Genomic DNA, 22,859 nt, shown 5'->3' with positions numbered 1-22,859 from the left:
TTTAATTGCTTGATCTGGTCACTATAATTGTGATACTTTCTATTTTTAGTCCTACTAATATTTTTAAAGTTGCAATTAAATTAACTGTATTTGGTCGAGGTTGAGGTCGTTCAGTTCACTCCAATATTTTTAGGTCATGATTAAGTCTTTACAATTTACAACTTTTCCATCTACATACTGACTGACCCAACGACTAAATTTCATGTAAATGTGAGAACTAACTATGCTCACAATAACTAAAGAGGCGGAAAGTACAGATCTAGGGCTACTGATCAGCACTTACTAAACACTAAAATTAGTACGCACATATCAACTATTATTCCTAAGAGCTTTGATAAATGTTTGGTTTATATGAGCTTATAGTTCATACTGAGGTTTTTGTCTACAGATTTTTTTCAGTATATGTTAGCATTCTTAGAAACATTATAAAAAATCATATGCTATGATTCATGAAAATCTCTTGATTACTGAATCCATTCAAAAATATTATTAAACCATCATCGGAATAATGAAATGAACATACATAGTGATTTTCTGAATGAGGGATAACCTCAATCCATCAAATTTAAGATTATATATATATATATATATATTATAATACAATGACTTACAATGCAATGACATACTCTTATGAGTGATGAAAGATTACGTTTTATTTCATTGTTACAATTGAAGTGAAAGTAATGAAGGTTTTTTTTGTTGTTTTTGTTTTTGTTTTTGTTTTTGTTTTGCATTAGTACAATTGAAGTGAAAGTAATGAAGGATAAGATGGGCCTTAGACCTAAGTTTAAGGCTGTCCCTGATTACTAATTAAACCCAATTTTCCAAATCAATCAGGTTTAACCGTTTAAGATTTGGATATGATGCAAATAAAATTAAATAAGGGGTGCTTTTGCAAATTGTCCATATATATATATAAACCCTTTTCTTCTTCTCCGATGTCTCTCTGTTCGCGCCGCCGCCGCCGGAACCATGAAGCTCGACGTCGACGCTCTCCGGTACCTCTCCAAGGATGACTTCAGAGTCCTCACTGCTGTTGAGATGGGGATGCGGAACGTAATCCCTTTTTCTCCCTTTCTTTTGATCCTAATTTTTCGAATTAGGTGTCAATTTTAGTTGGAATCTCATGTTTAGTGTTTTCCGGTGTGTTTTTGATAAATTTTAGCACGAGATCGTCCCGGCTGAGCTTGTCGATCGGATTGCCGGACTAAAGTGAGTTTTTTTTTCTTTTTGTCTGATGAATTTGGCCTTTTTCTTTGTTTTTGTTTTCTAAATTGGTGTGTTTTAGGCATGGGGGGACTTACAAGGTGCTGAAGAATCTACTGAAGAATAAATTGGTTCATCATGATTCGTCAAAGTGTGAGCGTTTTTATCTTTGAATGAATTTTTGGTTTTTGTTTTGAAATTAAGGTTTATGTTTAGGGTTTTACCTGAATTTTGTCTTTTATTATTTGTTTTGTTTATAGATGATGGGTTCCGGTTGACTTACCTCGGATATGACTTCCTTGCTATCAAAACCCTTGTTAACCGCGGCGTCTTCTCAGCAGTCGGGAGGCAAATTGGTGTTGGGAAAGAGTCAGGTTTGATTTTGAATGCTTGCTGTTTTGTTTTGTTTTGTTTTCTCAATGCTGTAAATTCTATGCTTCTTTTTATGCATGATTAGTATTTCTGAGAAGTTAAAATTAATTAGTTACATTTGACAATAGTCTTTTACTCTAAATGTTATAATTTTATTCTGTTATTGTTATGTTTGAGCAATTCTCTCCTGGCATTTGTCTGCAATTTAATATTATTTTCATTCTTTTTTATGCCTGTGAAAAGATATATTTGAGGTTGCCACTGAAGATGGGACAATTCTGGCTATGAAGTTGCACAGATTAGGTAGGGTCTCTTTTAGGGCAGTAAAAGCTAAGCGTGACTACTTGTTGCATCGCAACAGTTATAACTGGCTCTATCTGTCGCGGCTTGCTGCGCTCAAAGAATATGCCTTTATGAAGGTAAACTTCCTGCTTATCTCTCCGTGCTGTCATAGTCATGGTGATTGTTTTATTTTTATATGACGAGTTTGTTCTGATTAAGGCTTTAGGTGAGCATGGGTTTCCTGTTCCTACTGCTGTGGACTGTAATCGGCATTGTGTGATCATGTCCCTTGTCAATGGTTACCCACTGTAAGGTCCTAACTATTAGCCAAATGCATTAATGCAGTAGTAACCTCTTTTAATATTCTTGGTTATTTAGTTTCTTGTTTTTTCATAATTCTTTGTTGCAGTGTGCAAGTGAAGCAGTTGCAAAATCCAGATGAAGTTTTTGAAACAGTTCTCGGGCTTATAGTTCGTCTTGCTGAGCATGGCCTTATCCATTGTGACTTCAATGAATTCAACATCATGGTATGCATCTTTTGTTGTTTCTTTATTTTGTAATTATTATAATTGCTGAGGTAGCACTTTATACACTTTGTAGATCTAAGCCGTTTATGTTTTCTCCCTCTGGTTCTACATTTGAAATTTTATTAATATTTTTGTGACATGCTTGCATATTGTGCATTTCTTTGTATCACCAAATTATGCATGTCCAGAATCTGTGGTGAGTGGTGGTTTGAACAACCGATTTCAATTGTGAGCATGCCAATTAAAATATCAAAATCACCTAAATAATGTTTTTGTTATGATCTAAACATCTCTAATAAGGTCATCAATGGTAAGAACTGCATGTTAAACAGTTAAATTGGAGCAATGCTTTAGTATTTACTTGTAGGATTGGATGAGGAAAGGAGAGGAGAGAAGTGATGGGTTTATAGTGTCCTTATTTTGACTGGAACTGGAGAAGGTTTAAGTCAACCTTAATGCAGAGCATGGCAATGTGGCAAATGGTTAGGGAACTTGTTCAGTCCTTGTCTGTTGACAAGTTGTGTCTGAGATCAATCATCTAGGAGGGAGAGGGGGAGTACGAGGGACCTAAGTCCTTGCCTATTTCTTTAGTGAGTATTAAGATTATGTAGAATCAGTCAATTTGATTGCATACCCTACTATTGAAAATCACTTCATTTGTTTCATATTATAGCATTGAGATATTAGCAGAAATCCAATTTGTAAGAGGTCTAGCAGTTCAATCTTTATTTTGATGTTGGGAGTTTGTACAATTAGGTCTTGAGTGAGTTGATGACTTCATTAATAATTTATCATCTTTGATAATATTGCTATTAGAGCTTAGAAACCAAAACTCAGTGACAATTGTTTGAAGTAGTTATGAAGATTTGCATGTGGTTTGGGCGCTCATCATACGAAATAAAACTTGATGTACTCGATGCACTCAAATTGTCGTTTTGCATTAGCATATTACTACCAGTGTAGTTAGAATCGTACGGTTCTCGATACGAATCTTACGATTCATATCGTTTTTCATCCGTAACGGTTCGAATCTTATAAAAGAATCGAAATTGATCTAGAATCGTGAATGAATCGTTTGAATACGTCTCGAATCGGTCGAATCGATATGAATCGAGAAGATCAACGATTCCTAGATTATCTAAGTTTTTGAATTAAAAGAAAATCAAAAGAAAAGGAAGAATAAAAAGAGTAAGAAACATAGGAGGAAGGAGAAATTTTGTTGTTTTATTCCAACATCCTCAACATAGGCATTTTATACCATCTCTTCATCTTTCTCGACATTCTTCTCTTTTTCTTTTAAATTCTTTATTATAATGCATGCGATCAACTATTTTAATTATTATAAAAGTTTTTTAAATTAGTGATTATTTAATTAATCTTTAAATTTGTTATCCAAAAACAAATTCAAAGATTAATTAAAAGATAATGCTTTTTTTTAAATTTTAATATCAAATTAATTTGTTATCTTAAAACTCTTGTTATGAAAAGAAATCTTTTTAATTTAAAAACTAATCTTTAACATAATTTAATCTTTTTGTGATTATTATATTGATTTTTAAATCTGAACTATTTTTGAAATAACTAATGTTTTTTTTAAATATATATAGGTTTGCTTAATACTTGAAAATGTCTTCTAAGCTCAAAACAGGATCTCAAACTAAGAAAATGTCTTCCAAACTAGTTTATATTTAATTCATGGCTTAGAATTTTTATTTTTTTATTTTTTATATAATCATGTTATATATATATATATATATGACTTTGAAATGTTGAACCGAATCTTACGATTCGATTCGATTCACGATACTCGATTCACAAATTTAGAATTTCGATTCACGATTCGAATCTCGATTTGACTACCTTGATTACTACTACTATATTGTTCTGTGCATGCAAGGTTTCAAGATGCTATCATGCACATGCCAGTGTAAGATCATGATAAGTGTGTGTGCCACGATGAAGCAGTAATTTTCTCTCGAGTTTTTTTTATTTAATTTATTTATTTGGTTCTGGCTGGTTAGCTTCCATTTTTTGCATTGTTATTTTACTTCAAGGTTAAGGGATGGATTACCAATCTTACATGGTAGCATCACAAATTATGCTTCAGAGCTGATCATGTGAATCTATAGTATTCCTTTTTGAACAGTTAATTTTTTCCCTATGCTGGAGAAACTCTGATCTTGTTTTTGGCTTGTATCTTTAACTGCTAATTTGGCTTGCTCTCAGATTGATGACAACGAGGAGGTTACCATGATTGATTTCCCTCAGATGGTATCGGTTTCTCATCGCAATGCAGAAATGTATGTAGAACCAGTTTGCTGATCTCATACTTGAAAATCCTTTTATTGTGCACAAAATGATGTTTTCTTCTGCAATGGTACTTAGAATTAATTATGGTTGCTTATTTCAGGTACTTTGATCGTGATGTTGAATGCATTTTCAAGTTCTTTAGGAAAAGGTTCGTAGATGATGACACTAATGTTCTTGAGGCACATATCTCATTTTGATGATTTTGTTTTTTTAGTTTTGGTTGAAAATATTCTTGATTTCTTATGTTTGGTGAATATTTTGATATCATAGTAATTGTAGTGCTAAAACTAGCCTATACATCCCATTGTCTCCAAATATTTTTATCATTATAATTTAAATAACTATCTCCTCAGAGTAGCATGCCTATGTAAATCAACATATATGGATTACGCTGGGGAAAGCTTAAGATGAATGGAAATTGTTTTGCTAGCAGGGGAAGAAACTAAACCAGGACATGAAGCAAAAAGATATTGCTTGCATGAACCTAATTTGAAACTAGTCCCATTATTCCGTCCTCTTGTGAGAAGATGAGCAATATTAAAATTTTGAAGGCAACAAAACCTTTATTTTTTAAATCCAACCCTATGTAATAACTTGATTACCTGAGTACCTTAAGGTTCTGTGGTTGGAATCAGGTGGGTAGGGTTTGTGATTTGTTATTGACATGGCTCTGTTTTTGACATATACTTTGGACATATGTGATTCTCTTTGAAGGTGAAACATGTCCAATTCCAGCTAAGAAGCTGCAGAGGCTAGGGCCATATCATTCTGGATTCCAACATGCACGTGTAGCTGTCTCACACAAATATGTAGTTATATTCATGTCAAATATATGATTCTGTCTCTGCCTGATTTCTAATAAACTTATGTAAATCATTCTTATGCCAACAGAATGTAGCTTTGTAAGTTTGATTTTACACTGAGAACAGCAGCAGCCATTTATCATTTTTTTCTCATTTAAATGGTCAAATTTTTTAGCATATATTGTCGTTATGAAACTGCAAATTCTTGAAAACAGACACACCCATAAATTTTTCGGACAGTATTAATATCTTTATACAAACTGAAACAACTCTTAGTTCTTATCTCTTGCATTCTTTTGCACCATGTCAAGTTGTCCCACCATCTTACTAATGTCTGTCCATTTACCTTATCCAGATTTAATTTATCTGGTCATGAAGATGAAGATGATAATGATGATGGGTCAGAATCTGACTTGGAGTCAAATTCTAGACCCACGTTTTCTTCCATAACAAAATCTTCTGGTTTCTTAGATAAGGAGCTTGCTGCCAGTGGGTTTACACGGAGAGATCAAGATGACATTGAGAAGGTACATTGTTTTTGTATGACATATCTATGATTTGCTTTAGTGGAGTACAGGTTGAGCATCTTAGAGTTCAATCTGGCTGCTGACACCCAGTACTCATAGGTTAAAGTTTCTGTTCTTCTTTATTTGTGTAAATGAACGGAAGACTTCATTTGAGTGAGTTCACTTGAATGTTTGCACATGTTGTGATTAACTACATTCCCAAATAGTCACTTTTTTGGCTGAGTACTGACATGACCCACTTAATTCCACTTCTATGAGTAATTATTTGCTTATCGACACGGGATACTCTTCTTTTTACACGTTTATCTTCTATACGAAATGCTTTCTTCAAATATTACCAATCCATTCCATTTTTCTGCCTGTTATTTAGTGACTTGAATTAATGGTTCATGCTTCTACCATTATTTGAGTTCAGTGCCCTTGCCAGTTCCATGTGAAACTAACCCAATGTTATTAATCATTTTGACTCAATCCATCTAAACATCCTGTTTTCTCATGTCTTTGAAAGCTTAGAGCCAGGGATTGGATCCATGGCGAGAATGAATGTCAGGAATGACTGTTTTTGTGTAGATTAGAATTCCATGAGCAATATTATAGGATATAGTATGTGTTTAAAAGCTTGTTCTAGCTCATCTCTTCAACTCTTTTAAAAGCTGGTTCTAGTTTTCTTGTGTAATTGTTTATACTATTATTAAGCCTTCCTTCTCATCTTTACTTTGTGTGCGTCAGATGCATATGAAGCTTCACCTTTTTTCTTTTCTTCCATCGGCATTTCAACTTGTGATCCTTTGTGCAGTATATTGACGGGGGAGGTGAAGAAATTGATGGTCCTGATTCCAATGATGAAGTGCCTTCCGATCAAGAGGAACAAGACCCTGATGAAAACCATATTCCTTTAGCTGTGAATATGAATGCTTTGCATTTAGCAGATCAGGTACAAGAGTTTTCAACTGAGGTTTCTCTTCCTTTGTTTTATTACTTCCAATCAAAGTTTTGTTTTGTTTAGTTAATTTCAACCCTTTTGTCCTGCCATGAATGGCTGTTTCTTCTTATTTCAATTTGTGAAAATGATAGCTTTGTTTTGTTTAGTTAAAGTCGACTCTTATGCCCTGCCATGAATGGCTGTTTCTTCATTTGTTATCCTAATTTGTGAAAATGATTATCCCCCAATGAAATATAGCACTTAAGTCACAAATCATCAGGTCTCTAATTCTTCTTTACTAAACTGTTATGGAATATTTGAACAGTGGAACTGCAGCAACCATTATACATTGTCACTAAATCTGCAGCATCATTAAATTTTGAACTTCTCTTCATAAATGATTGGCTGAAACTTTATTTAGATTAGCGACAGATCCAATGCATGAGCAATTTTCAAAATTTGATGTGTTTTTTAATTAATTGTGTAACTTCGATTGTGCAGCATGATTTCTTAATGCACTCTAATGATAAGGATGCTTTGGAGGAGCCTCAGCATTCTATGATCCCTAGTACCACTAGTGAGGCAGAAACATCTCGTGCAGGGGTATAAGTTATCAACCTTCAGAATAGTGTGTGTGTGTTCAACCATGAGTGGCTTATACCGTCTCATTGAATTTTCACCTTTTTATTGTTGAGTCTTATTTGAGTGATTCAATTTTAACAGCACCAAGTCAGCATTAATGATGGGGATGACAAAGGATCAGACGGCCGCCCTACTTCTGCTCATGCTGGCTGTAGCAACGAGTTGGAAGTTTCACGGGCAGAAGAACAGGTCCTTTTGTTGAGACAATGACCTTTATATTTACAGCATACTTAAGATCATCATCATCATGAAAATCTTAAACATTTATTTACATGGCCTATTTAAGATCATCATCATCACCACCACCAAGAAATTCATAGAGTATCACTACTTTGCAAGGACTATGATCACCCTCATATTTGATGTGGAATTGGTACCCAAACAAAAAAAAAATTTAAGGACATATACAAGATTCCAATTACCTGAACACTCTAGAATTCACATTGCTGCAAGTCACATGGCTAATTTTGGCAACTAGAACACGTCTGTGACTGCTCTGTTTTTCAATATTTGGTTCTGGGTGAAAATTAAATTATTTCATGAAAAGCAGGAACAAGTGTATATATAGTGATTGCATCTTGTTCACTCTTTCAACTTGAGCTACCTGCTAACGTATGTAATTCTCTCAGGATGATAGCAATGAACTGAATGAAGATGACGCTCTTCTGACGAAGCGTCTGAGCAAGCAGAGACGACGAGGTGTGGCAGCTGCTCAGGGTGGACACAAGGCCATTTCTAGCAGAAATTCTTACAAGGACAAAGGTGGCAGGAGCAGCAACAACTCGAAACTCCAAAAGCATGCTTGCAAGTGGTAATCGGATATTTTTCGTACTTTTCTGATGGACAGCCGGTGATTTTTCCAGTTGTGCACCGGTTTGGTGATGAGTCTTCTTAAACTACATGAGATACTTATATATGCAGTTGATTTGACCTTGTTTTCTCTTTAGAATGAGTCTGTAACACCAAGGATGATCCATTTTTGAGTGTGGAAAATGAATTATAACCTCTGCATGTCTCCTATTTTTTATCATTCATTTGAAAATGCTTACAAGTGTAATGTAAATAAAAAAAAATGGGTCTGTATCCAGGTGCATAGAAGCTTGCTGGACTCGGTTCAAGTTCAACATCTAAATTATTCTGTTCCATTGATTTAGTTTATACATTTGAGGGATTTATATATATATATAAACACCTCTAAATCTTGAAATTTACACATATCCCTGTTGGGTTTCAGCCCATTTGGGCTAGAAGAAATAATTGGGCTTGGCCCAAGTTGAAAAAAAAAAAACTGCATCAATAATGGAAGCCACTTGAGGATTTAATGGTAATTTTTCCATTGGTATTTATAACCAAGTGAGATGATGAGGATATTGGTGAGGTCAGCCAAGAAAAGGGAAAAAAGGCAAAATGTGAGGGTTTGAAGGCAAGGAAACCAAGAAAAAGAGAAAGACAAAAGAGGCTAGGGTTGAGCAAAAGCAGAGATGATCGGTCGGCAAATCGGTGCGGATTTCGCCCTCAACCGAGTAGTCAATCCTGCGGGTAGTTCTCCCAGACTCTACCGGTTTTTGATCTTCCTTAATCTCTTCTTGATGTCTCTCTTTGTTATCCATTATGTGTGTTGATGATGTATGTGTGCTCAAGAGCTTGCTCTTGAGTTGTTGTCCTATCTTCTTTGTTATCCTCTAGTTGTATCTAGAGAAAAAACCTTCTTTGTTATCCTCTAGTTGTATCTGAGAGAAACCTCTTTGATCATCTAGTTGTATCTAGAGAGAGACCTCATTAGTATCCCATTGTTGATGTAGTGAAGCGTGTTTAAGAGAGCTCTAAGGAGTCCCGTGGTTTTTCCCTCGATTCGTAGGGGTTTTTCCACGCTAAATCGTTGTCTTGCATTGTTGTATGTTTGTTCATCCCATTCTAGCAAGAATTGAGGGGTTTGGTAGTGTTTTATGCTTGAGTTGGAGCCTTGAAGATTTGTAGAACATTTGGGAAGATTTTGAAGCCTCAAAGGATCTAGTTCAAGGTGTTACCGGGTTCCACGCGGGTCTGCACGTGGGCGCGCAAACTTGTTAGTGAAGTGTGACGATCGCCTGTGAAGTGCGTGGGCTGCACGCGGGCCGCGTAGAATTGCCAGTGAAGTTTGCGGGCCGCACACCGTCCGTCGTGAGCGATACGCATGCTACGATGTGAGCGATAGCGATCTACTACGCTAATTTCGCAGCTTTTTCAACTTTGTTTCAAAAATATCGTCTAAAACCCCAACAATCCCAACATCTTCTTCTCTGGGAAATTGGGATTTATATATATTATATGCACTATTGAGTAAATATTATTATCATTTAATAATGGATGAATGTCCTTGCCCTTTCGTAGATGGATCTCACGTAGTCAGAAGTTCACTTCCTGAGGATTTCTCTTTGATTCCGTCCATAGAAATTCTCCTTTTTTGCCAAAATGAGTGGAGATAGATATTTGCACACATGGATATTGGGACCATTCATCATTTGCGCATAACTATTGCTCTTTCGAACTTTCGTCATTTGTGAAGAGTTCTTGTGAGGATCAAAATATCAGTAGGTCACTCCGTCTTTATAACTTGAAGCTAGCTTTGCGATAAGGGGTGGTGAGCTTGGAAAGAAAAACAATAACGACGAGGTCTATTATTGAAGAATCGAATGAAAAAGAATCTAAATATTTAAAATTTTATGGATCTTTTTATAGTTGTTTATATAAAGTTTTTTTTTCTATTTTTTATTTGTATTTAAAGTCGTGTCAATTTTTTATTTTCTCCAAATGTGTAACCTAAACATCAAGGATGCCTACAAATGTAAAACTTGTGGACTTGTTATTTGGACATATTTATGCCCTCACTTTGTGTGTATTTAAGATTCGGACTCACCTCAACAAAACACGAACATCTTAAAAGAGACTCGGTGCTAATATACCAAGATGTTCTTGACAAGTTATATTAACTAGTAATGTATATATACCAAGAGGTTCCTGACAAGTTATATTAATTAGTAATGTATATATATTGTTTATATAATTCTTAAATAAAATAGGAAAAGAGTGGTCCGGATACATCAAACCTCTGGCCACTGCAAAATTTTATCTGGAGATAAATATGCATCATACATGTTATAATTTTTTAAGGGTTTCCCAGTGAGTGTTAAAAAAGACACTTTTAAACATATATATATATATATATATATATATATATATATATATATATATAAACTCAGTAGACACACAAACAAACAAACATCCCTCTCATAAAAAAAAAGGGGTAATATTTATCTGTGTTTGTTATAAAACAACATCATTACAGAACACTAATCCTACTACTACTAGTATTCTATTCATCTCACTGCTTTGCCCTTTTTTTTTTCTATTTCTCAAAAGATTTGGCTCGGTGTATTATATATATATATATATATATATATATATATATATATATATATATATATCATAATAGCATTAGAGAACTAACACTACCACCTACATTTTTTGCTCCTATAATTCACTCATTAATCACACTGCATTGTTAATTTTTGTCTCCTCCATCAGAGGTTGTTCTTGCAGGTTGCGAATGGTCAACTGAATCCCCGCGGCGGACCCTTCTGTCGACTCCGGTTTGCTCGATCCACCCTTTGCTTTCCTTTTCTTGATCTTCTGTGCCCAGCCTACGAGTCCCTCTTGCACATGCTCGTCAAATATCGCTTTCTTGAATGAGCTTCCCATCTTCAATGAGATACGAAAATTCAGCAATGTGACACTCTAATCTTCAGGTGAAAGAATAGTTATTGAAAAGGGATTACCTGGGTGACAATTGCATATAGTGGTAGAGAGCTGTAGCTGCAGAGGAGCTGGATTATTACCCTGATGAGAAACATTAACAATCAAAAGAGTTTAAATGAAATGAGAATATATTACATCAAAACTAAATAGATGAATGAGTTGTTTGGGATGCATAGTGAATGAGTGAGAGACTAGTTACCCGATTACAAGCCTGGGGACGATAAATCCAACTTGTCCCATGATGCAGGAATCGAAGCCATATGTGGTCTATACAAGGAAAAAGCCTCTGTAAACATTTCACCTACTTTGAAAGGGGTAAATCATTCATGCTCAATCGTAAAAAATGTTGATGCCACTTAAGGAAAAAAATGAAAGATTGTCTTGAATCCATGCGTTGCTTATGCAGTTTTGGTGAACATTTTCATGTTGCGTACCAATATCCAGAAGAAGAACGCAATTTCGAAGGCATTCTGGAAGAGGATAAAATGAAGCAAGTAGAGGACAATTCGTGGTCGATGAAACCAAAAGTGTTCATCAGAAGGATTGACAACTAATTCACCCTCAATGGCCGAATGTTTTTCAGCAACTTCATGAGCCAATTGAGTAATAACATGTTCCAACTTCGTGCCCACGGCAAGTAGAAGCTGCATATACATGTCAAATGAGATTAATAAACGCCAGAATCCCAAGTCGGAAGCAGAGACGAGAGTAGATTAGTGCTCCAAACTACAGTTTAGAAAAACATTATTAGTTGATTGAACTCTTTATGGATCAGAAGGTTTGCAGCAGTAATCTTCACAATCTAAAATGTGTCCAAAACTCATTACTCAAAAGACCCTTTTGAACTGTATCCATTATTTATACGATACTATATCTTCATTTGCAATACATTCTGGTGCACTATATATAATATTTGATCAATAGACCTTCTAACTGGTTTGGTCAGCCCATGGCAAACATTAGGCAGCCAGAATTTGGGTATAATTATATGCACAAGTGTAAAGCCTAAGATCACAAACATGTACAATGAACCAAAAAAAAAAACTGTTACCAAAAATAACGAAATCATAATGATATTAATGCATAACAATATTCTAATGTTAGCAATACATACAATTAAAGGGATGAACGCTATCCAGAAGTATGTATGCCAGCCTGCATGGAAGAACCATTATGGAGTGAAACAGAGGGTAACTAAAAAATTCAATCAATAGTGTTGTTGAATGAGCAATCAAGAAGTGATGCTGTGCAAGTAATTGAAGTGCAAGAAGGTTCTTTGGTCTGCAACAAGGCAGTATATAAATCCCTTACAACAAAAAAGCAAGGAAAATAAATTAAAATATTGTCATCCAAGTAAACGTATAGTGACTACATTTAAGAATAGAATATGTATTTTACCAGGAAATCCGAATTAATTAGATTCAAGTTGGCTTCTTATTGAGGACCAGGTCATTGACAGGTCACATTTTCAATGCCTCGTCACAACCTTCAATGGTATTGTGGGCCTCATGAATTGTAGTAAGCCAGATAAGAGCAGAAGGGTCAGGCCTAGGAAATGGAATCAAATAGAGTGGACCCAAAAATCATCATGAAAAAAAATATGATTATGGAGCAAGGTTAAGCTCATGTTTCTATTTATATATTTCAGCCAGATATCATTATGGTATATAAAATCAAGTGGCGCTTACAAACTAGGCCACATATAAAAATTAAAAGGGTAGTGGCATGCTTGAACAAAATTATTATGAGTGCCAAAAAGCAAAGCTCAGCAAAATCTATTTGATAAAATACATTTCAGCCTCAAGCTATATTGGGAATAAAAATCATTACAAATTGACTCAGGCATTGGTTCAAAAGATATGAAGGAAATTCTTACACCGGCAATAAAAAAATCATTAGAATCACACAAGGCGAATTGCAATTTCACAAAATAAATAAATAAATAAATAAATAAATAAATTCTGTAGTTTAAAAAAAGAAGAAGACAAGAGTAGCTATCAGGTTTATCAAAGAGCTTGCTCAGTCCTAGCTTACCATCGATATTGAGCAACAAGAAGATGACAACGAAAACCCACAGGTACCAACTGAAATGAAATAACATTAGGATAAGGACTACAAAGAGAATTTTTAAAATGATGGTACAAATAAATTCTTTGAAAATAAACTACAATTTAGAGTGATTTAGTTGCAATGAGATCAGCACTATAACATTTTCAGATAAGATTACCTAATACCAACAACTCTTTTGAAATCAGCTTCAAGGGCACGCATCATATACTTGTAAAAATCAAATTGTGGGTTCCCTCTGCAATGTGTCTGCAGAAAATAATTTAATGTTGAAAGAATGAACTACTGTGACGGCTCAACATGAGAAGAACACCATATTTGAACTAAACCGAACTGCTTACCATAATAAAGCCTAGCCTCATTGTGGTATAGTCTGATTTGGTCACAGATCCATAGAATTGCTTCAAAAAAGCATGCTGGACAGGCAAAACAAAAACCATGAACCAACGGAAATGAAAAATAAGCATAGCAACACAGCTGTCTATTGCAAATAATGAATCACATAACAAGGTTACGGATTTGCATGTTTTCCATTTAATGAAAGCAAAACTTCAAAATGTACAATTATAATATTCAGAGGATTATAATATTATTTGCTTCATGTGAAAGTATCATATCGATACATAGAACAAGTTACTCACCACCCAACTTATTAACACTGAATCTTTCCCAAGGCCCTTGAAACGGTCCCTTATAAATTCAAATTGGTTCACATGGGTAACTTTTGTCGGAGCTGCATAAATGTTGAGTAAACCAAAATACAAATGTCAAAGAAATGGAATCATCAAGTAAGGGTATAAAGAATTGTAGCAATGACTATGATAATCCTAATAATGTACTTTGATAAAAAACTTTATGTTACAAATAAACAAGAGCATGAAATTGTACCACTTTGTGTAACATCTTTCTGGATTGAATCCTCCCAGTGTTTCCACTGACGAATCTAAGTGGCAGGAAGAATGTTATGTAAGACAGCTGCACAAAATAGAAAGTTCCAAACACACCAAAATCGAACCTCAGAATCATTTGAACAGAAAAGTCTGACTGCAATTTACCTTTGCTCCCCCTAAAAGCATAGTGAAGAGACTGAAAAGCACATGAGTAATTGCAAGAACAAAGATGAAGATATGTAGCTGATGCAATGCTTCAATAGATAACAATGGTACTTTTCCCTATAACACAAAAACAATTAAACATCAGAATTGCAGCAAAAAAGAAGAAAATAGAACCAAAAGAACAAGGTCCAAGTCTTCACAGAAAAACAAAGCTCGTCAATTGTTGACTACTGCTTCTATAATCAGAATCAGAAATTTCAACAACATACAAGGACTTAACCTTGTTCCTGCTATTAAACGTCAGTAATGCAGCAAATAGCAATGCAGTAACGCAGCAAAGTAGAAGACTTAAGCAAAAAAAACGAAAGTGACAAATTTAAAAAGAAAAGTCCATCATTTGTTGACTATAATTTCCATCATCAAAATCAGAAAATTCAATGAACATACAATCAGATAACCTTTTCCTACAAATAAAACACGAGAAACACAGCAAACGAGTAGAAAATCAGACGCATAAAAGACAAGAAAGAGACAAATTTCAAAAGAAAACAAAACTCCATCAACATTAGTGCCGATCATTTCTATCATCAAAATCAGAAATTTATCTAACAACAAACGACAAGATCACACCTTGCTCGTGCAATGACTCGAGCCCTCACCACCCGACGACAGTAACCGCCGGGCGCCACCATGGGCATCCGAAGAGAGATCCCCTTCCTTCTTACAAGGGAGCATATGCAAGGTCCAGCCTTCAGGAATGCAAATCCTCTGCATAAGCCCCTGGAAAACCGTAAGCAGAAGCGAAATAAACCCCAGCAACATCAACTCTGCAAGGAATCACACGATCAAACACTCAACAACCAATCAAAACCGAAAAAAAAAAATCACACAAACATCATCAGAATAATCTCAGCAAACAGAGACCTTCCTTGACCTTGAGGAGTGCCTCAAAGAGCGGTTTCTGCTTCCTTTTCTTCAAAAGCTACAAAGAAGAAGAAAAAAAATTAAACACTTCACAGCCATTGACAATTCTCACAGTTCCAGACGATTCATACCTTGCCGAGACGGTGAAGAAGGCGCTCAACGACAAGGGATATGAAGACGATGATGGAGCACACTGCAGCAACGATCCATGTGGGCGTATACTCGAGCTTCAACGCTTCCTCTTCTCCTCCTCCCATGGCTTCTCTCTCTCTCTCTCTCTCACACACGCACACTGAAATGGAGTATAGAAAAGGAGCAAGGAAAAGGCGCATTGGATTCCAGAGCGCATCATCCACCGTTGAAAAAAGTGCATGATGATCACGGAGTAGAATGGACAGTCAAGATGAAGTTTAGCGTGATTAGTGGCGTTATTAAGAAATTTGTGCAGTTACACCCCTGTAAATAGATTAATTACAACTACATCCTTCTAGAAGCATTGAATTCGAACGTGTTCCGCTAACTTGGAAAATTATATAGGTGCAGTTATATGGAGTACTTATTTATTGCAAAAAATATTTACAGCAAATGTAAATTAATTTTGTGCAAATACAACCTCGTAAATAGATAAATTGCATACTCATACATCTGGGGGTTATAGAACACAAGATAATCAGACACGGACCAGACCAGTTTAACTGAAAAAACCAAAATCTAGCTATATGGCTGGTCCGGATATACCCCCATTAAACCGAACATAAAAAAAACCAAGTGTTAACTAGGTGGCTCGAGCAGTTCAACAGGATCACAATGTTAAGATTTTTTTTATAATATTTTAATTTTCAATTTATAATCAATAAATAGAATTACACAATATATATTTATATATATTATAAACATAACAACATAAATTAACCCTTAAAATAAAATCCATTTAATACTTTCTAATAATTTATTTATTAAAAAAATTATAAACGAGTGTAATTTTATTATAAAATATAAAAATAAAATATTCTAACTAAATAAAAAATTTAAAAAATTTAAAACAAAATAAAAACTCAATTGAGATTAGGTAAGTTATATAATTTATTGATAAAATGTATTATCCATATAAAAGGATTAGAATTAGTAAATTAAATTTCTTATCTATTTTAACAAAATCAACCAATAAATAAATTAATAAATAAATAACACTAAGAACCTGAGAGAAGTTCGATAATTATATATTAATATATTAAATTTGTAAATATTTAAAAAGCGTAAAAAAATTAATGATATAATTAGAAAATACTAGTGTATATAAGGTCATTTATCAATTTAAATATCAAATTTGAGTAGTTTTTTACCTTGTAATTATGATTTTAATATTATATTTGCTAGTTATTAATTATTATAATTTTTTTATATTTTATTATTGATTCCGGTTCAATCAGGTTTGATCCGGTCGAATTCATTGACCCCTAGGCTTAGCTGGGTCAATGACTGGACCGGATCTAACAACCTTGATAGAACAATAGAAAATTGCAATTTTTTAGTTTTATTAATTAAACAATGTATTTTTCATACATTTTTTTATTTATAAAATTTTTCCTTATCAATTGTGATTCTTGTGAACTGCTATTTTCTCATGGCATCACAAATAAATCAAATTAATATATATGAATTATATATGGGGGGTCAATTTCACAAGGAGATAAAAAATTTTTAGAGGACGAGTAAAAAGTGAATAAGGAAAATATTAGCTTTTTATAAATATTTTCCTAAAACTATATTTTTTAAATAGCATATATATATATATATATATTAATTTTTCAAAAATCAAGTTATCGCACAATAAATTTTACAAAAAAAAAATTGTTACTATATAACCAACGTATTAAATATCAAAAGACTAAATAATAAAATTTTAAAAATACGTTTGCCTAAAACTATAATATTTTAGACTATATATACTAATTTGTAAAAAAAAACTCATCAAATAATAGACTTTTGTTTAAAAAAATATATTATTTTTTATATTATATGCATTAATTTGATATATATAATTTTAAAAAACAAAAATAGGGGGTCATGGTCCCCTTCGCCCTGACCTAAATATATACATATGTATATATATTGCAAATGCAAATTAATATTTTATGGAGGGTGTTTGTGCAAAAACGGCGGGAGTTCTATTTATGAAGTGAGCATCGGACAACGCGGTTCGCGGCGTCCGGATTTGGGTCGGTTGGCCGTGGACGGTGACGTTTATAAGGTTGTCAACAATGTGGGGCCCACTATTTTTTTTGAAATAATAAATACATAATTAAGTACAAAAACTTATTTGAAATTTAAAAAAAATTAAAAATAGTTAATATTAGAACCAAATCCATTAATGAATCAATTAATTAATTAATTAATTGATTGATTTTTGAACAGGTTCCGGGATCTAATAATTATTTAAAATTAGTAATGATCATGTGATACTTGCCTGCATGACCTTTAATTTCATTTTCTTTTTCTTTTTCTTTTTTTTTATCATCATTTTGTTTTTAAGTTTGGTGGCGTCTCTTTTTTTGGAGTGAACATGTTGAGTGCATGAGACATGTGAGGGAGACTTGGAGAAGTCAATCAATTGGGTGAATTGTGATTGATGGGTCACCATGCTCACATGTCTTAGACACTCTTTTAATGGTGCACATACTTTATCAATGGAAAACTCCATAGACTTTTTTTTTTTTCCCATTGGTCATCTTGGTGGTGTCTAACAAAATTAATTTTACACCAACAATGAAGTGGCCTATTGATATATGAATTCCGTTAAAATCTTTCATAATGGGTAAAACTTTGAATCATGGTGTCAATTTATATGCAGGTCTTGAACTAAGTTTGTAGTACATCTTTATCTTTCTTAACATCCTACATGCTCATCTCGACAATCCACTCTTGATTGATGAATGACAAAAAAAATCTTTAATTTATGAAAAGAGACTCACGATCAATTTCTCAGGAGAGGATATCAAATTTTTTAGGTGGTCATTTAACTTTAGCCTTATATCAAATCGAATTTTAATTTGAATCAATTTGGTCATGTTATTTTAATTTTGTTACACTAGTAAGTCATAGTCATTGGTTGATTGTTCACACCCCTTTGCTTATGTGACAACCGGAGACTCCAATCATCCTCTGATTGTGTCCACGTCAACTTTGAAACGTACACACATGAGAGAGAGAGAGAGAGGAGAGAATAATAGAGATGGAAACCATGGAGAGAATCCAGAAGATGCTAGAAGAAGCAGCCACACCCAACCACATCCAATCACCAACTAAGCAGTGATTATAATCATTGGCGATGTCCAGTTTTTGAATGAGCTAGCACTCGCGGAGAAGATGGTCACTCCCGATCCAAGCCAGCCCAATGGTGACGCTTCAAGCGGGAGACAAGCATCGACGATGATGATTCGTCTCCATGGAGACGGGTCCTTTTGGTGTACAAGTTGATGCACAACATTAGTCTCCGGGGCGTGTTGCTCGACCAGCGTTGCCCAGGGCTCCATGACTAGTCTCACTGCTTCTTCGTGGCCCTTGACATCATCTACGTACGGCCTTCAGTTCCTCCACTTTATATGTGATCCATGGAGATATATATCAAGCCCAGTAAAGCTCTCCTTGATGCCAATCTATTTGCTCAGATCGCTGACTTCGGCCTTGCGAGATTTAAGAGCTCCATTGGCAATGAACTTCAGCATGATGAAGAGGATGTAGTCGAGAAACGTAAAAAATATCGAAGATGATGCGTCGGTTATCACATTCGAGAGCTTGGTTATGACAGCGGCGACGACGGAGACCTATGAGAAGGCGAAGACACAGGGGGGGATGAGGATGAACGGTTTTCCAGAGTTGGAGGTGCTGAGACGTTGTCCTCTCAAATGAAGGTTCCTAGTTGTATGGATGTAGGAATGTCAGTGGGGTGGGGAATCCCTGTTCCCTGCGGGGCTCCGCCCCGACGGGGCAGGGATTCCCCGAAACATCCCCCCGTGGGACGGGGAACGGGGAAACATTCCTCCCCGCCTAGCGGGGCGGGGCGGGGGCAGGGAATGGTCTCCCCGCCCCGCTCCCCGCGAGGCATGGGGATTCCCCGTGCCCAGCGGGGATTCCCCAAAAATATATATTATATATTTTTAATATATTTATTAAAGATTATTTCAACATTAACATAATATTATATATATATATATATATATATATATATATATAATCAAAATATTTATTTCTTAATATTTTCAGTTATTATTATGGAACTCACAATTATTTATACAACTTATTAACTATTTAAATTTATATATTTCATTAAAACATATTTATTTAATAAAATCTTAAATTATTTTAATAAAATCATTTTATAATATATTTACAAAATTAAAATTCAAACTTCTAATTTTTCAAATTTCTAATATTCATAAAAACTAATTATTTATCTTTAAAATAACCCCGATGGTTGTAACCCACATGTTATGTTTTGGACGCGGGGGTGGGGGGATTATTCTCCCGCGGGGAATTTTAACCAGGGAATCCCCGCCCCGCCCCATTGACATTCCTATATGGATGTGGCTTTAATAACTTCAGAACAGTAGGGCTTGATAGGTTGAGTGTCGACAGCGAAACCCAGAGAAGCAGCCAGAAAAGACTGGGTAAAGTGCTCTCTAGCAATGACTACGTGGTGGAGTGGATCTGCTCGGAGATCAAGAAAAGCACCACCAGCTAGCAAGGGAGTGGTGGTGTAAGGAGTTCAGCGAGGAGCTGGCAACTGAGCAGTGCGTGTATGAATAGACTTGTTGACATGAAGGCAGTCAAAGGATGACTGGAGTTCTCTGATTGCCACCTAAACAAAAGGCCTTGAAAAATTAGCCAATGACTTACCAGAGCAACCAAATTAAAGTAAAATGACTAAATTAATTTAAATTAAAATTCGAATGATTTATCTGATACAAGACTAAAGTTAGGTGACCACTTAAAAATTTACCCAAGAAATTAAATTCATCTTTCCACTAGATGAGGCATGTGCGGTGCACATCAAAGATTAAACTTCAAGCTTATGTATGCACATCATTTTGACTAGACTAGTCGGTAAGTGTGTCCCTAGTGCGGTCAATTTGGTCAGTATTGAAATAAATAAACTCTACCGCATTGAATTGTACCTCATGGCCTTTATGTAGCTTATCCATGTAAAAAAAAAATTAATTTTTATGCATGCGGTAAAACTGTGATATTTTTATATTTTATGTGATCTGAAATATGAGCCATGTGAGGGGAGTAGACACATAATTATATATAAGTTTTTTATAAAAAATAATTGTGGACTATACACGAATAATAACACTTGTCTTTTCAGTATAAAAAAAATAAAATACTAATTACTCTATTATTGCATGACTGGCGAGGTTCAAAAACTTTGTATAATTTTCATTAAGAGAAATGAGTCAATCATTTGGAATATATTAGAAAACAAACATAAATACAAAGGATAATAGCTCAAGTTAAAAACAAAATTTTTATTTGTAATTGTGCACACTAATATCTTTGGATTAAAATAGAAACAATATTAAAAATTAAGCAAGTAAAAATAAATATAATAGGAATATTGTATGATTCTCAATTGAGAAAAATCGATTTAAATGATTAAGAGATATTAATTTACTTATTAGAGAAATTTAGGTAGATTTGTAATTTAAAAGAAATAAAATGCCAATTTAAAATGTGCTATATATTAAAACATTATGCATAACACGGAGAATACTATTTTGAAAAGAACTTGATGTATTAATATATTAATTATTATTTTGCAAAAGCAATGTTCTTATGGAAATACTCATAAATGAAAAAAAGACATAAATTTAGTTATAAATATAAATATTGGGCGTGATTAGTGGTGGCACTGGTGGGCCACAAATTTTTATTTTTTATTTTTTTATAGGTTCACACAATTAGGTAAAAAAAATTCAAACAACTTTAAAATCTCAAGATCTTTCTTTGTCTCCCAACTCTTGACTTTGAGTTTTATTTGGAATAAAGGAAGCTGTGATCTTTGCATTGGACATGCATTTTCAATTTATTTCCATGAGTACAATGGCCAATAAATATTATAGTGAAAAGACTTATCTTATGTTTGAAATATTAAAAAAAAAAAGAAGAAAATTGTTTATATCATCCCTCTAACTTTCTCACTTGATCAAAAAAATCCTTGGACTATTTTATATCTTCAAAAAGTCTTTTTTTCTGACACGCTGACAACTTACTTTTCAGTACTTTTATAAAAAATGCCTTTGAGTGATTTTAAATGAAAACAAAAAATAATAAACAACAAACTAAGATATTAAATATCAAAAACAAATATTAAACAAAAACGTTACATATTAAATGAAAATTTATGTAGTTACACATAAACACAATGTTAAATAAAAAATATACTTAATAAACGGGAAGTACATCTCTTAAGCGGGGCAAAATTGGATTTTTAAATAAAATGAACTGATGCAAGGATTGAAAAATAAATAAACTGAAAAAGAAAAACCGTAAGGGATAATTGAAATGTCAGAGGGACTACAGTGGAAATTTAAAAAATTACAAGGACTAATAAATAATTTTTCTAAAAAATAAAAAATGTCTAGCGAAAGGATATTAAATATTTTTTCCCCCTCCAAAGACAAGCTAAAATCATAGAATAAAGGTACCGATGGAAGAAAAGAAAAAAAAAACAAAAAATTTGAAGTGATATTTGTGTTGTTGTGTACATAGCATCTTACTAAAGATCCTATTCTAGTATTTTAGATATTAAGTAAAAAATTTTAATTTTTAAGTAGTGTTTGGTTATGGGTAATATCATATTAACGTCATTAAATGTGGATCATGTTATGTACAAAAATATCATACATTACCTTATTTGGAGGTGTTTGGATTGGCTTTTTTTTTTTAAGCCTGGAAGTACTTTTTAAAGTTATAAACACTTATGGGAACACAAAAATATGTTTAGATTGACTTTTCTCAAGAGCAGAAGTGAATAAAAGAGCTAAAAAATAGTTTTTTTCAGAAGCTAGCCATGTGGTACTTTTGGAAAAAGCACTTCTCATAAGCTATTTTGAGGGTTGTTAAATTACTAAGTTATCCTTATCAAATAGAGGAATGACTATGTTTTTAGGGTTTTTATAATAATAATAATAATAATAATAATAATAATAATAATAATAATAACTGAAAATTATCAAAAACACAACCCCTAAGTTTGCAATATGCACAAACACAACCCCTAAATTTGTGTATCCCTAAACACCCCTTCCTTTTAAACACAATGATTTTCAAACCCCCAAAGCATGTAATGGTGGTTAACAGAGTTAGTTTTGAATTTTTTGGATGAAATTGCCCCTTGAATGGAAAGTTGTGGCAGTACGATGTGG

General features: G+C 33.9%; 3 protein-coding genes across 6 annotated transcripts; 2 read left to right on the top strand and 1 right to left on the bottom strand.

The window, feature by feature from the left end:
• Nucleotides 1–929: 929 nt before the first annotated feature.
• LOC120255490 (serine/threonine-protein kinase rio2) lies at nucleotides 930–8,599 on the top strand. 3 transcript variants are annotated; one of them, XM_039263308.1, is made up of 14 exons: nucleotides 930–1,056; nucleotides 1,166–1,212; nucleotides 1,289–1,359; nucleotides 1,467–1,580; nucleotides 1,822–1,997; nucleotides 2,080–2,168; nucleotides 2,270–2,387; nucleotides 4,614–4,687; nucleotides 4,798–4,845; nucleotides 5,856–6,027; nucleotides 6,824–6,961; nucleotides 7,451–7,552; nucleotides 7,673–7,774; nucleotides 8,218–8,599. In XM_039263308.1, the coding sequence occupies exons 1-14, from the start codon at nucleotides 973–975 to the stop codon at nucleotides 8,404–8,406; spliced, it is 1,524 nt and encodes a 507-aa protein (XP_039119242.1). In that variant the 5' UTR covers nucleotides 930–972; the 3' UTR covers nucleotides 8,407–8,599. The 3 variants fall into 3 exon arrangements, with proteins under 3 accessions (XP_039119242.1, XP_039119241.1, XP_039119243.1); XM_039263307.1 differs by having other exon boundaries at nucleotides 7,673–7,780; nucleotides 8,221–8,599; XM_039263309.1 differs by lacking the exons at nucleotides 7,451–7,552; nucleotides 7,673–7,774 and having other exon boundaries at nucleotides 8,221–8,599.
• Nucleotides 8,600–10,985: 2,386 nt separating this feature from the next.
• LOC120255492 (MLO-like protein 1) lies at nucleotides 10,986–15,719 on the bottom strand. 2 transcript variants are annotated; one of them, XR_005535024.1, is made up of 15 exons: nucleotides 15,564–15,719; nucleotides 15,433–15,490; nucleotides 15,139–15,335; nucleotides 14,509–14,625; nucleotides 14,342–14,396; nucleotides 14,095–14,186; nucleotides 13,795–13,869; nucleotides 13,614–13,702; nucleotides 13,421–13,470; nucleotides 12,501–12,541; nucleotides 11,821–12,030; nucleotides 11,586–11,653; nucleotides 11,407–11,467; nucleotides 11,056–11,329; nucleotides 10,986–11,025 (listed from the first exon to the last, which is right to left on the bottom strand). XR_005535024.1 is itself a non-coding variant. In XM_039263310.1 (14 exons), exons 1-14 carry the CDS (start codon nucleotides 15,687–15,689, stop codon nucleotides 11,120–11,122), a joined length of 1,449 nt encoding a protein of 482 aa, XP_039119244.1. In that variant the 5' UTR covers nucleotides 15,690–15,719; the 3' UTR covers nucleotides 11,037–11,119. The 2 variants fall into 2 exon arrangements, 1 of the variants encoding a protein (XP_039119244.1); XM_039263310.1 differs by lacking the exon at nucleotides 10,986–11,025 and having other exon boundaries at nucleotides 11,037–11,329.
• A 3,324-nt stretch (nucleotides 15,720–19,043) lies between these two features.
• On the top strand, nucleotides 19,044–20,173 carry LOC120255489. The gene is made up of 4 exons (XM_039263306.1): nucleotides 19,044–19,182; nucleotides 19,241–19,314; nucleotides 19,366–19,445; nucleotides 20,035–20,173. The coding sequence occupies exons 1-4, from the start codon at nucleotides 19,044–19,046 to the stop codon at nucleotides 20,171–20,173; spliced, it is 432 nt and encodes a 143-aa protein (XP_039119240.1).
• Nucleotides 20,174–22,859: the final 2,686 nt, after the last annotated feature.

The sequence above is a fragment of the Dioscorea cayenensis genome, unplaced genomic scaffold, assembly GCF_009730915.1.
Source record: "Dioscorea cayenensis subsp. rotundata cultivar TDr96_F1 unplaced genomic scaffold, TDr96_F1_v2_PseudoChromosome.rev07_lg8_w22 25.fasta BLBR01001029.1, whole genome shotgun sequence".
NCBI classification, from domain to species: Eukaryota; Viridiplantae; Streptophyta; class Magnoliopsida; order Dioscoreales; family Dioscoreaceae; genus Dioscorea; species Dioscorea cayenensis.
Note: the sequence above shows the minus strand (reverse complement) of the source record. Positions and strands in the feature narration are given on the sequence as shown.

Excerpts from the sequence above, each read along its gene's own strand:
- LOC120255492 (XM_039263310.1), bottom strand. The coding sequence starts at position 15,689 with ATGGGAGGAGGAGAAGAGGAAGCGTTGAAGCTCGAGTATACGCCCACA. Across the intron at positions 14,397-14,508 it reads TGCTTTTAGGGGGAGCAAAG|ATTCGTCAGTGGAAACACTG; the intron begins GTAAATTGCAGT and ends CCTGCCACTTAG. Across the intron at positions 12,031-12,500 it reads TAGCGTTCATCCCTTTAATT|CTTCTACTTGCCGTGGGCAC; the intron begins GTATGTATTGCT and ends ATGTATATGCAG.
- LOC120255490 (XM_039263307.1), top strand. The coding sequence starts at position 973 with ATGAAGCTCGACGTCGACGCTCTCCGGTACCTCTCCAAGGATGACTTC. Across the intron at positions 2,169-2,269 it reads CTTGTCAATGGTTACCCACT|TGTGCAAGTGAAGCAGTTGC; the intron begins GTAAGGTCCTAA and ends TCTTTGTTGCAG. Across the intron at positions 7,781-8,220 it reads TTTCACGGGCAGAAGAACAG|GATGATAGCAATGAACTGAA; the intron begins GTCCTTTTGTTG and ends TAATTCTCTCAG.
- LOC120255489 (XM_039263306.1), top strand. The coding sequence starts at position 19,044 with ATGGAGATATATATCAAGCCCAGTAAAGCTCTCCTTGATGCCAATCTA. Across the intron at positions 19,183-19,240 it reads AGAGGATGTAGTCGAGAAAC|CGGCGACGACGGAGACCTAT; the intron begins GTAAAAAATATC and ends TGGTTATGACAG. Across the intron at positions 19,446-20,034 it reads ATTCCCCGAAACATCCCCCC|AACAGTAGGGCTTGATAGGT; the intron begins GTGGGACGGGGA and ends TAATAACTTCAG.